The sequence below is a fragment of the Sapajus apella genome, unplaced genomic scaffold (assembly GCF_009761245.1).
Source record: "Sapajus apella isolate SASKATOON/1434 unplaced genomic scaffold, GSC_monkey_1.0 scaffold62, whole genome shotgun sequence".
Classification (NCBI taxonomy): Eukaryota; Metazoa; Chordata; class Mammalia; order Primates; family Cebidae; genus Sapajus; species Sapajus apella.
The window spans coordinates 854,720-869,047 of record NW_022437002.1 but is presented as its reverse complement, the minus strand read 5'-3'; the positions used below and the strand labels follow the sequence as shown (position 1 = coordinate 869,047).

The 14,328-nt window shown below is 45.4% G+C and overlaps 1 protein-coding gene across 1 annotated transcript in view; it reads right to left on the bottom strand.

Annotated features, from left to right (window-relative positions):
• Positions 1–11,970, bottom strand: part of YTHDF2 (YTH N6-methyladenosine RNA binding protein 2) — a 33,868-nt gene extending 21,898 nt beyond the window's left edge. Inside the window, exons 1-4 of the mRNA XM_032246608.1 lie at positions 10,880–11,970; positions 10,350–10,374; positions 9,679–9,758; positions 4,032–5,615 (exon numbers count right to left, since the gene is read on the bottom strand). Of these exons, the coding sequence (XP_032102499.1) occupies positions 4,032–5,615; positions 9,679–9,758; positions 10,350–10,374; positions 10,880–10,906 (1,716 nt within the window). The 5' untranslated portion in view covers positions 10,907–11,970. The remainder of the gene's footprint in view (positions 1–4,031; positions 5,616–9,678; positions 9,759–10,349; positions 10,375–10,879) is intronic.
• Between the last annotated feature and the right edge of the window lie 2,358 nt (positions 11,971–14,328).

Below are 14,328 nucleotides of genomic sequence, written 5' to 3'. Positions count from 1 at the left end.
TTGAAAAAAAAAAAAAAAAAAAAAACAAAACCCCCCTATCATTTACCTTACCCATACCATTGTTTTACCTCCCCTTTTTGAAAAAAAAAAAAAAAAAAAAAAGTAAACCACGCCTATCAAACATGTCACTAAAATTTGCTCTAAGTTTCAAGCCTGACAGATCCAATGCTTAAAGGTTCTATGTTACTGAATTAGATCACGCAGAACAAGGCAGTAATAATACTAGACAAAAATGGCTGTGGCTCTGCTTCAGTATGTTCTGCCAAGATACTGCCCAATCATGGAACTTTAGAACAGTTGTGACATCATCTTCAGGATGAAGTTTAAATACTTCCCTACTTCTTTATGGGGCTGCCACACATTTGGCATGAAAACTTTTGCAATCTCGTAAATACTACAAGGGTACACACACAAATATCTCACCTAAGGTAGTCTTAACGCTTCAATGAGCTATGTGCCCCATTCTCATAAAATCTGCTTGTTCTTTAAAGCCTAAAGACTGTAAGAACAGTTTACAGTCAGTTATGTAAAGATGTTAAGTAAAATAGTAACCAACCAAGGAGGTAAAGGAGCATTAATTGAAATGATAACTGGGCTTAGAAGCAATCACAGGTATCGTCCTGAAATCCCAGCGGTTCTTACGAGAATAAACTAAAAAGTAATCTGACACAAGAATAATTGAAACTTATTTTCTTTTTTTTTCTTTCTACTTCAATTTTCTGTGGAATAATTAAAGCTTTTCTTTTATTTGGTGGTTGGTTCACAAGGTGACAACTAGGATACTCACTTACCAAAGTCTTTATGGAACTCTGTTTTTTGAGAAGGAGTTTTGCTCGTTGCCCAGACTGGAGTGCAATGGCACAATCTCTGCTCACTGCAATCTCCGCCTCCTGGGTTCAAGCAATTCTCCTGCCTCAGCCTCCCAAGTAGCTGGGACTATAGGCACATGCCACCACACCCAGCTAATTTTTGTTTTTTAGTAGCAACAGGGTTTCACCATGTTGGCCAGGCTGGTCTAGAACTTCTCACCTCAGGTGATCCACTGTCCTTGGCCTCCCAAAGTGCTGGGATTACAAGTGTGAGCCACCGTGCCCAGCCTTTTTTTTTTTTTTTTTTTTTTATTTTTTTGCACTCCAGCCTGGGCTCTTGTTGCCCAAGCCAGAGTGCAATGGCCCGATCTTGACTCACTGCAACCTCTGCCTCCCATGTTCAAATGATTCTCCTGCCTCAGCCTCCCAAGTAGCTGGGATTAGAAGCACATACCACCATGCCCAGCTAATTTTATTTTTAGTAGAGACAGAGTTTCTCTATGTTGGTCAGGCTGGTCTCAAACTCCCGACCTTAGGTGATCTGCCCGCCTCGGCCTCCCAAAGTGCTGGGATTACAGGTGTGAGTCACTGTGCCTAGCCTACAAGTCTATCTGAAGAAGTATGCTGTGCATTAAATTCATCATTTCCTTCCTGCTTGTTATCACAAGATGTAGGACAGAATTTCACGAGAAAGAGGCAGATTAATAAGATAATACACATTTTAAGTGGCTAAACCAAGCACCTAGATGCCCCTCATGTTTGTAAATCTGCTAAGCCACTAGAAGATGCCTAAAAGATCATGGCCTTTTTTTTTTTTCTTCTAAAGATGGGGTTTCCGCATGTTGGCCAGGCTGGTCTTGAACTCCTGGCCTCAGGTGATCCACCCACCTCGGCCTCCCAAAGTGCTAGGATTACAGGCGTGAGCCACCACGCCCAGCGATCATGGCCTTCTTACTTGTCCCTCTAGAAACAGGAGCCTGATGACCTCTTTAGAGCCCTTCATATGTCTATCAAAAAGCATCAACAAACTATTTTTTTCTACAAAATATTGTAACTTTTATTTATTTATTTTTTAAAAGACGGGGTTTCACCATGTAGGTCAGGCTGGTCTTCAACTCCTGACCTCAGGTGATCCGCCCGCCTTGGTCTCCAAAGTACTTGGATTACAGGCGTGAGCCACCACATCTGGCCTCAATTTTATTTATTTTTGAGACAGAGTCTCGCTCTGTGACCCTCACTGGAGTACAGTGATGCAACCATGGCTTACTACAGTCTCAAATTCCTGGGCTCAAGTGATCCTCCTTCCTCAGCCTTCAAGTAGCTAGGACAATAGGTGTGCGCCACAATGTCCAGCTTTTTTTTTTTTTTTTTTTTTTTTTTTTGAAATGGGTTCTCATTACATTGCCCAGGCTGGTCTTAAACATCCTGGGCCCAAGCAATACTCCTACCACGGCCTCCCAAAGTGTTGGGATTACAGGTGTTAGTCACCAAATCAGGCCAAAAGATGGGAGTAGATTTTTTAAAAATTAATTAAACTGCAGAGAAGGGAGGAATTTAAAGGACTATCAAAAAGGAAAACTTCAGTAGTCAAATTTTCAATAATCTGGCTCTCCATTCCCAATGTTTTTAGTGTCAATAAGTGTAACTGCATTTCTTATTAATCTGTACACATTGGAAGTTAAAATAGCAACTAATCCTACTTTAACAACTAGGCAGCTTCAAGAAGATTCCACCAGAGCCCCTTTTCTATTGCCCAAAGAAGTTCTCACAGAGCAGCGTTAACAATGCCTCAGATCCTAGACCACATATTAGATCACTATGAATTCATAAAGTTTAAGGAAAACATAAGCTTTTTAGGATTTATATTTGAGACTAATCAGCTCAAGATTCTTTCAACCATTAATATATAGATCTTCAAAGAAAATGCTCTCTTTGTCCATAATCTTTTCACCTGCTCCCTACACTTAACAATGTCTAGGCCAGCCATGGTGGCTCATACCTGTAATCCCAGCACCTTGGGAGGCAGGAGCAGATCACTTGAGCTCAGGAGTTCAAGCCCAGCCTGGGCAATATGGCGAAACCCAGCTCTACAAAAAATATGAAAAACTAGCCGGGCATGGTGGTGGCATGTGCCTGTGATCCCAGCTACTCAGGAGGCTGAGGTGGGAGGATCACTTGAGCACAGAAGGTGGAGGCTGGAGTGGGTCAAAATCATGCCAGTGCACTCCAGCCTGGGCAAGAGTGAGACCTGTCCAAAATAAAGTCTAAAACCCAGATAATACATGATCTTCTGCTCCAACCAGTTTTACCATCCTCTTACAACTCTAAAGTTTACATTTACTCAATACTCACAGGGCAAGCACTACCAACTCTTTCAAATTCAACTCATGTTTGAATCCATTCCCCATCATTCTGCCCAAGATTCTCACTTGTTACAGAGGAATCAGAAGTGACTCTTCAAGAACGAAACAAAATGATAAAGGCAAGAAATCAGCTTCTTCTGATTGTTTCCCGATTTCTATAATAAACATTAACTTTTCTAATGTGAAAAGGGTATTGAAAAAAAGCAAGCCAACTAACACAAAGTTCTAAAAAAAACACTCTTTACACCACCAATTGTCACAGGGAAGACAGAAGTGATTTCAAGAGTTGGTAACGACACACTGACTCTTGAAAATGATCACAAAACCCCAGCTAGCCCAAGTTAATCCAACATAGAACATTTCTTTTTTTCTCTGCCATATTATAGCCTTAATCTTCTACTTTAATTTCTATGGTTCTATCACTTCCATTACCCCTCTGCATCTCTGACTCATTCCTCACCTCTTTCTGCATGATGTAACTTTTATTTCCCTGTACCGTTTCTGCTTTCCTTTCAAAGTCCGTATTTCTGTCCTCTACTGATGTTCTCACATTCCTACACAATAGGGTTCAAGTATTAAAACCAATTACGTGGCCAGGCACAGTGGCTCACACCTGTAATCCTAGCATTTTGGGAGGCCGAGGTGGGTGGATCACCTGAGGTCAGGAGTTCAAGACCAGCCTGGCCATCATGGTGAAACCCCATCTTAAAAAAAAAAAAATTATGTTTCCAAAAAGCCTTAGCTGTTAGGTGATACTGTTCATTTTCCGAGTTTTTATTAACGGTTCACTATATAATGCCTCTTCTGTTCTCGCTAGTTCCTCCTTCCCTGAAAGTCTTAAGAATAGTAAGTGAGTTACCTTTTTAACACTTTCTTCTTCCTCTTGGCGTTTCTCATAGTGTGAGAAGTCATCAAAAATGGAAGTGGTGTGCTTGTAGCTGGCTATAATTTTCAACACCTGCTTAGCTTTTTCCAGAGGCACTTCCTGAGTGTCCCTAGAGTTGGTCACTGGTTTATTCTCGTTGTTCTCTAGGCGAATATGTCGCAGTTGGCTATTGGGAACGTCCTTCACAAAAATCCACCTGACATCAAAACGACCCTTCCATTTGTCCTGGGACCACACACCTGCACATGTGTTGTAGTCCACAGCAGATTTCATTTCTGCAACGCCACAGAAGTGTCCACTGCCGTTGACACTGAAAAGTAAGTAAACGGGGCCTTTCCCGTTCATGGAACGATAAGCAGCATCCAGTCTCTTGTTACCATGCTCTGTGCTGCACCAAATATTATATTTAATGGAACGGTGGATATCGTCCTCAGAGTAGCTCTTAATGATGAAAACCCGGCCATGTTTCAGATTCCAGTCAAAATCTTTGGGGTTATAGTTATTAATGGACCGAAGCTTCTCCAACACTGGGTGTGGTTCTGAAGGAGTAGATCCAGAACCAGCCTGAGACTGTCCTACTCCATTACCATCCACCCCATTATGACCGAACCCACTGCCACGGTTCCGAGGTGCTACCCAGCGGGTTGGCTGAGCTGCCTGTTGCTGGACTGAAAGCTGGGCAGGCTGTGGTGGAGGTGGAGGCAATGGCTGTGTCTGTTGCCCTACTGATGCCTGAGCCACTGGTGGGCTATTGTTAGCCTGCTGACCTACAGGCTGAGGCGACCCCTGGGTTGGCTGACCTATATTCTGAACCAAAGCCTGTGAGGGGGCTTTCGCAACAGGACCCTTGTTATCCCAAGTTCCAATATCCATGTTATGCTTTATCGGAGGTGGCGGAAGACTTGACCCTGAAATGCCATTCTTGGTCTTCAGTTTAGGTTGCTGTTTTGCAGGCTTGCTAGCAATATCAGCCCAAGATGCTGGTTTTGGAGGAGCAATGGTGGCTGGAGGCAAACTATTAGAAGCCACGATGTTACTAGTAATGGACCCGCTACCAACAGCAGAACCTACAACTTTTGGAACATTGCTTGCAACTTCTGTGCTACCCAACTTCAGTGCTGCCATCCCTTGGTCTATAGTATTCATGCCTGGAGCCTTATTGAGGGTCTCATTGGCAAAAGCTGACTGTCCATCAATCATGGCTCCACCCAAGGAGCTAGGTGCATAAGCATAATTGCTACTGTATCCAGAGCTCTGAGTAGACTGTCCCTGAGAACTATTGTTTCCCCATGCTGAGAAGTCAATCCCACTGGGAAAGAAATTAAAACCGTGCTGACCAAGAAATGGAGTGCTACCTAGGGCTCCTGGTTGCCCAAACATTGCGTCTGGTAGGAAGTGGGGCTCTCCGTTGCTCAGCTGTCCATAAGAAGTTAAGTAGGGCATGGCTGTGTCACCCCCAGTAGACCAAGCAGCTTCACCCAATGAATAGGAGAAGCCAATGGAGGGACTGTAGTAACTGGGTAAGTAGGAATCTGACATGGCAGTATATGCATTATTCTGTGGAAGAAAAAAAAGGCAAATCAAAACACAAAAATTAACATCAGGCTATTTCTTCCCCCCACCTAGTCACGTAAGTCAAATATATCATAAAAAGGAGTGTGCAGGCCAGGCACAGTGGCTCACACCTGTAATCCCTGCACTTTGGGAGGCCAAGGCAGGTGGATCACTTGAAGTCAGGAGTTCAAGACAGGCCTGACCAACATGATGAAACCCCATCTCTACTAAAAATACAAAAAATTAGCTGGGCATGGTGGTAGGCGCCTGTAATGCCAGCTACTTGGGAGGCCTGAGGCAGGAGAATCACTCAAACCCGGGAGGCAGAGGTTGCAGTGAGCTGAGATAGCGCCACTAAACTCCAACCTGGGCAACAAGAGAGAAACTCCGTCTCAAAAAAAAAAAGAGGAGTGTGCAACACATTCAGATGATTTCCTATAAACATACAGGCATGTTTTATAGCATAAGAAATTTTGGTAAATAATTGAAACATTTAAAGTTAAGCAGATACAGTGATTACGGACCTTAACTTTAGCACTAAAACTACGAGAAAACATAGTATTTCATGAACTGTTTTAAGTCCTGAGTGTTGAGATGATCCTTTTATCAAAACCAATTATTTTTAGATTTTAGGAGTATGAATTTTGGCAGAATGAAGGAGGGTCCAAAAGAGTTTCCTACCCAAACCAGGCAACAAATCAAATAACAACAAAACAAAAAGAAATGGAAATTTCAAGTTCTAGCCCAAATGTCTGTGCAGCCATTCCTCAATCATAAACTAAAAAGCAAGGTTCACTACCAGTTTATAGTGCTAGCCTCTTGGCAAACCATCTGGGAATATCAACAGATGCCACTACTTAGATATAACCTGAAAAGGAAATGCACAGTGGTTTCCAGGAGATTTAAAATGAGAAAAATGGCAGGGCACAATGGCTCCTGCCTGTAATCCCAGAACTTTGGGAGACAAAGGGGGTGGATGACCTGAGGTCAGGAGTTCGAGATCAGCCTGGCCAACATGACAAAACCCAGTCTCTACTAAAAATACAAAAAATTAGCCAGGTGTGGTGGCACACATCTATAGTTCCAGCTACTCAGGAGGCTGAGGAGAATCCCTTGAATCCAGGAGGCGGAGGTTCCAGTGAGCCCAGATGGCACCACTGCACTCCAGCCCGGGCAACACAGCCAGACTGTCTCAAAAAAAATAAACACAGGCTGGGCACAGCAGCTTACACCTCTAATCCCAGCACTTTGGGAGGCTGAGGTAGGCAGAACACTTGAGGCCAGGAGTTTGAGGCAGTCTGGCCAACATGGCAAAACCCTGTCTCTACTAAAATACAAAAATTGGCCAGGCATGGTGGCATGTGCCTGTAATCCCAGCTACTCGGGAGGCTAAGGCAGGAGAATCGCTTGAACCAGGGAGTTATGTTGCAAGTGAGTCAAGATCACATCACTGCACTCCAGCCTGGCAAAAGAGCAAGACTCCATCTTGGAGGGGGAAAAAAAAAGAAATTCAGCCTATAATCAATGTATTAAACTTGAAGTATTATTCCAATCTAGGGTAATGAAAAGTTGGCTAAAAAGTAGATGACTTACTCTAGACAATAAACTAGATTCTCAGGTTACCCTTCCTCATCTACTCATCTAAGATTTATATTACCCAAGTTTTTTTTAAACGAAGACATTTAAGCTTTGGCTTACCTGAGAAAGAAAAATCAAATGCACTTAATATCGTAGGTTAGGCCAAGATGCAGCTAAATGTCTACACCTGAACTGGCAGGCTCCCACATGCCCAAGCTCAAAAATCTGAATTACACAATGTTTTACAAGAACTACCTAGAATTATGCTTCTAAATGCTCCCACTCTCCCTGTTATAATGATTATGTAAGCAAACTACTTCAATAGCAGGAACCTATTAATAGTCCATTCCTCTACTTCCTTCCCTACTTTTCCTGATTAACTGGTTGTGTTTTGTGAAAACTTTTTTTCCAATCACTTGCTCAAGTGGTTTCTATATTTTCAATGTTGAAAATTTTACATAGGGAATCTACAAGTTTTATGTGACAATCAGATCCATATATGGGCATGCAATTATTCAGGACTACCAACTGTATTTCATACAGCATATGTTCATTACTCACATAAATGTCCCATAAACTTCTTGATCTTTTAGGGCATTTTCCAAGATATACTGCCAATTTTCCTTTTGTCTATTAATCTGGGGAGTTATATTAGTTACAGCTACGTAACTATGTCTTTGGGATCAGAGATAATAGAAAACAACTGCTGAATCAAACAAGTTTCTACATGCACAGGTCATACTAGTATTTTAATCCACATGCAACTTTACACTAAAAGATTACACTGCAAAACCTCCAACATTATTGATCTTCATCTGTCCTAAACAATACTTTAACTTTCACTCCACTTTATAAATCCTGTACTTCCCTTCAGTGAGAATCCAGAGGTATAAAGTTAGTTTCTACAGATGTAGGTGCAGCTCAAATCAAAAGTTTCCTGACTCAGCCAGACATGGTGGCTCACGCCTGTAATCCCAACACTTCTAGGAGGCTGAGGAGGATGGACTGCCTGAGCTCAGGAATTCAAGACTAGGCTGGGCAACATAATGAAACCCCCATATCTGTACAAAAAATTAGCCAAGCATAGTGGTCCCAGCTATGTGGGAGGCTGAGGCAGGCAGATCACCTGGTACACACAGGTTGCAGTGAGCCAAGATTGTACCACTGCACTCACTCTGTCACTCCAGCCTGGGTGACAGAGTGACATTATGTATCTGAAAAAAACAATTTCCTAACTCCAAAATAGTTCTGATAATCTAAGAACCAATAAACTAGAGAAAACAAAGAGAGCCAGTCCTGCAGCACTGAATAAAGTTCAGGTGACTATATTTCACAGACCAAGTTCTTGTTCTGTCACCCCGGCTGGAGTGCAGTGGTTTTTCACAGTTATGATCATAGCTCGCTGCAGCTTGAAACTACTGGGCTCAAGAGATCTTCCCTCCTCTAGGTGAACTTATATTAGAACTTTCCCTATCACATATTTATCCATAGTTTTCTGGGGTGAAAATTCAGGATATTTAACACCGTCAAGAATTCTTAAATTCTGCACTGCTACATTCTTGGTAAGGAGGAGGACAATTATTTCTGCACATGTTACTGCTGGTAAAGTGTTACCAGTTATCATGTTTTCAGTATAATATGTTTGCTGACATTACAGAGATGGGAACCTTAATAGCCTAGCAACAACTGTTTTATAATACATTAATAGGTATTAAGAAAATGAAGCCTCAGAACATGGGATTTCCTGACACAGGGCAGAGAAAGAACATAGGTATTAAGAAAGTGAATATGGCCCGGTGTGGTGGCTCATGCCTGTAATCCCAGCACTTTGGGAGGCCAAGGCAGGCAGATCATGAGGTCAGGAGTTCGAGACCAGCCTGGCCAACATGGTGAAACCCTGTCTCTACTAAAAATACAAAAAACAGTCGGGCATGGTGACACACGCCTGTAATCCCAGCTACTCCGGCGGCTGAGGTAGGAGAATCGCTTGAACCCGGGAGGCAGAGGTGGCAGTGAGCCGAAACTGCGCCACTGCACTCCAGCCTGGGCGACAGAGCAAGACATCTCAAAAAAAAAAAAAAAAAAGTGCATCTTCGGCCGGCTGTGGTGGCTCACACCTGTTATCCCAGCACTTTGGGAGGCTGAGGCAGGAGAAATCACCTGAGGTCAGGAAGGAGTCCAAGACCAGCCTGGCCAACATGAAACCCCATCTCCACTAAAAAAAATAGAAAAACTAGCTGGGTGCGGGTGGTGCACACCGCTAATTCCAGCTACTCCGGAGGCTGAGACAGGAGAGAACCCGGTTCACTGAGGTTGCAGTGAGCCGAGACTGCGACACTACACTCCAGCCAGGGCGACAGAGGGAGAGTCTGTCTCGAAAACAAAAAATAAAGTGAATTCTCAGCAAACGGGATATATTGGTAAAAGGCAGAGAAAGATTAAGTATACTACACCCTTCGATCAGATATGTAAATAGTCAATTACTCACGGGCCTTGCCTGTGGACTCAAGTACGGTTCGAAATCATCATCATTTAATCCATCCTTTTGATGTACAGATCCATTTTGTACTAAAGAAAAAAAATCCAAATTAAGAGTGTCCCAATCCTACAATCTTCCTTCCAAATTAGTTCATATTTCTCTGCCTTTTCTCTGCTAACCAGAGAAAAACCTTACTAAGTGAACAGAACATATAAAATTGAACTTCAAAAGAGTAACAGATGAGAATGAATGCTGAAGCAATAGTCGCCAGTGAAAATGCCCCCCTCCACCCAGAGCAAGCTGATCCAAAAAGGTCATTTTATTGGCTCCTCTGGATTTCCATTCCCTCCTGCTTCCCCTCCCCCATCACATGAGCGTACTTCCAGAGAGTGATCCACGAGGATGAAAAACAAAGGCCTTCTAAGACCTACAGGAAACTAAGGACCTGGAGCGTTTCAAAACCCAATCCACCCCCACCCTTAATGAATTACTCCTTGTTAGCGAAAAAGCTGTTCGCCAGCTGCGAGAACACACCGAAAGGGTCAAAGACTTAAGTGTGCGGCACCTGCGAACTAAGCGGCTTCCGAAAGGTCCTCCGCCCGGGGCGCTTCCCGGAGACCCCGCCCCCACCGCCCCGCGTCCCCCTCCCGGCCCAGGGCCACCGGCGGAGCGGCGCTTACCTTTGTTTCCTTGACCTTTTGGTCTCTGCAGGGGAAGGAAACGTCGCCAAGCAGCAAGTTGTCCAAAGGAGAAATAGAAAAGAAAGAACAAATTAAGGCAGGGCCCGAGGAGGGAATAAAGGAGCAGGCCCGAGGGGAGGCGTCAGGAATGGTGGTGAGGAAGAGGCTGAAAACGGGAGGCGGGGGAAAGCGCCAAGCCCGCGGGGCCGGGGAGAAAACGCGGCGGAGGCGCCAGCGGCAACGCGAAGTACCCAGGGCTCTAAGGCAGGGGAAGGAAACAAGGAAGGAAAACGAGGCCCGCTCAGAGAAGGGAACGCGGCGCTGCCCGGGCCGTGGGCTCCGAGGCCCAGGGAGAAGCGGGAAGAGCAGGTTGAGGGCGAGGCGCCGGGCGCGGCCGGTCTGAGAGGCCCGAAACCCGGCCCGCGAGAGGCGCCGCCTCGGCTCGGCCTGCCCGGGGGCGGCGGGCCCGGGCCTAGTCGGGCTCCTTCCCTCCTCACACAATGGCCGAGGCATGCGGGCCGGGCCTGTACCTGCTCCAAAAGGCTGCTGGCCGACATGGCTCTCGGATCCTTGTGGGCGGCGAAGGCGGCGAACTCTCCTCAGCGCGGCGGCGGCGGCAGATGAGCCCCGGCTGCGGGAGCAGGCGGCGGCTTTTGTCCCTGACACTCGGGGGCCTCGGCGGACGCAGCCGAGACACAGCGCGCGGCTCAGGCTCCGGCTCCGACTCGGCGACGCTCTAGCCCAAGAGCTCAACGCCCGTCTCTATGTTTTCACGCGCGCGCCCGCCCCTCACAGCCGAAAGCAGAGAGCCGAACAGCGGAGGCGGGCGGCGCGCGCGGCGCGAGCGCTGACTCTCACATTCACTCACCCACGCGGAAGGGGCCCGGCGCGAAGCACCTCGGGAAGGGAGAGGCCGGCCGCGGCGCCCTCTGGCGGACTGGAGGAGCGGAAGCTGCACGCACGGCCTCCCCGCCCCCACCGCCCCAGGATTAAGGCCTAGGGGGTTGGGGGCGATCAGGATTGAACACGAGGTTTTGACTCACACCTGTAAAGAGTAGCTTTGGCTTCCGAAAACGACAAAAGCCGGTTTCTCAGTGAGGGAGGGGCCTCCGGAGCCTGCGAGACCTTAAAAGGAACCTGCAACCCAGCTGCAAGTGATACCCCACCCCCATCTGGGAGGTAACCCGATCCCGGGTGCGGGGGGGAGATCTCACAGTCCCCAGGGAAACTTCATGGGGGCCCTGTCCGGGAGTGACCCGCCCAAGGGGCTTGGTCATCCTCCTCTGTTAGCCGACTACAAAAAGAGTACCCAAACACCCCCCCGAAAGAATCCGGTCGTCCGCAAAAAAGATTCGCCCCTTAGCATTGCAGGAAGGAGAATCTACAATTTCTTTTCGGGGAATTCGCTGGCCTCCAAGATAATCTGTTAAACTGTGGACTTTATTTCCAAGAAAAATACACTTCACGCATCTACACAAAACTTTCAAGGAGTCCAGAGAATGTATGAATCTAAAGGACCTCAAGAGGGAAGAAAGGAAATTAACATTATTGAAATACCTGCTGTGGGCCAGGCTTTGTTGTTAGGTATTTTCAAACACATTAAAGTCTTTAGACAACTTCAAAATCGTTATCAGTTTTTCGGTTTTTTACGACTGGAAAAACAGAAAGGTTAGGTAATGTGCTCAAATTTACAAAGCTTATTAAATAGCCAGGTGTATCTGACACTAAGAGAAACATAATGGTATCCCTCTACCCCCACGAGAGAAACCCTGTATTCGGGAACCAGAATCTAGGGAAGATCCAAAGGATGGGCAAAAGCATTTCAATGAGAAACAAAGCCAACTCATACAGGAATATTTGATACTAGAAAAGCCATCTAATAGCTTTTGTTACTGCAAGTACGTCGCAGTAAACAGGTAACTAATGCACTAATTGTCAACCTCATGCTATCCACACACTGGATACAGGAGGCTTGGATGAACTCAGTAGTAAAATAACATGGCATCTTGTATTTAACATCATAACTTTGCTCAAAATGCTCAAAACATTTTTCCCTGTCCATAATCACATTTATGGTAGGAATGAAAAAGATCAGGCACCAAAGGTGAAGGAGTTTTAATGGATACAGTAAAATGTTAAATCTCAGAACATAGAATCCACCAAGGAAATAGAAGAAACCTAGTAATTACTTGTTTTTAAAGATAATCAGCCACGGCCAGGCCAGTGGTTTCATGCCTGTAATTCCAGCACTTTGGGAGGCCGAGGGGGGTGGATCAGGAGGTCAGGAGATCAAGACGATCCTGGCCAACATGGTGAAACCCTGTATCTACTAAAAAATACAAAAATAAGTCAGGCATGGTGGCGTGCGCCTGTAGTCCCAGCTACTCAGGAGGCTGAGGCAGGACAATCACTTGAACATGGGAGGCGGTGGTTGCAGTGAGCCAAGATTACACCACTGCATTCCAGCCTGGAGGACAGAGCAAGACTCCGTCTCAAAAAAAAAAAAAAAGGATAATCAGCTACTTAGCCCTATGGCCCAGATTTATATATAAACTGTACGCAGCTGCCTATACTTACCCTTGGAACCAGCATGACATTGTAAAAACAGCATTAAACAAGAAGTCATATGCTGGGAGACAAAGGGTCTAAATACTGGTTTCCCTACCCAGATGTACAATATTGGGTAAATGACTAAACCTTTCTCAGATTTCCTCATTTGATAAAGGGGATGATGATACCAACCCAACAGGTTTGTTGTGAAGATAAAGTTGGAAAAAAAGGGGCGCTGGGTGCAGTGGGTCACGCCTGTAATCCCAGCACTTTGGGAGGCCAAGGTGGGCAGATCACCTGAGGTCAGGAGTTCGAGACCAGCCTGACCAACATGGTGAAACCCCATCTCTACTAAAAATACAAAAATTAGCTGAGTGTGGTGGCAGGCGTCTGTAATTCCAGCTATTTGGGAGACTGAGGCAGGAGAATCGCTTGAATGCAGGAACCAGAGCTTGCAGTCAGCAGAGATCCCGCCATTGCACTCCAGCCTGGGTGACAGAGCAAGACTCCATCTCAAAAAAATTAAATAAGTAAAATTAAAAATTTTTTAAAGAGCCGACATTAGGGCCGGGCTCGGCGGCTCATGCCTGTAATCCTAGCACTTTGGGAGGCCGAGGTGGGTGGATCACCTGAGGTCAGGAGTTCAAGACCAGCCTGGCCATCACGGTGAAACCCCATCTTGAAAAAAAAAAAAAAAGCCAACATTAAAGCATGTGTGGCATGGAATAAGTTCATTTCCTATAATCCCATTAAGTGATGTAAGTAAAAATTCTTTCCTTCCAATAATATCTTTTTGGTGCCAGGAGTTTTGATTTGTTCCTTTGGGATGACTTTCTGTTTGCCAAGAGTTCCCAGTTAAAATGCAAATTATCCTTGGGAAAAGGGTACTCTCCAAACCTGGATTAGTTTACCATGATGGCTTTTAACACGCCCCTGAAGAAACAGAACCCAGAAGACTGATGTATTTAATCACTAGAAAGAGAGAGGGGCAATGGGAATATGTGGTATCATTTCATGGTTTGGAGAAAATAATACTCTACTGGAAATGTTTAGGTTCTAGTTTCAGCTCTGCCACTGGGTAAATGAAGAATTCAATCTCTCAACAAATATTTACTGAGGGCCAGGCAGTGTGCTGGGGAGAAAGTTCATTTCTCCTTGAAGCAGACTAGTCAGAGAAACTGAGACTATGCCAATAGTTATTCAAATAGTTGTTCAATTACACTTGTAGAAAGTGCAATGGGGCCGGGCGCGGTGGCTCAAGCCTGTAATCCCAGCACTTTGGGAGGCCGAGGCGGGTGGATCACGAGGTCAAGAGATCGAGACCATCCTGGTCAACATGGTGAAACCCCGTCTCTACCAAAAATACAAAAAATTAGCTGGGCATGGTGGTGCGTGCCTGTAATCCCAGCTACTCAGGAGGCTGAGGCAG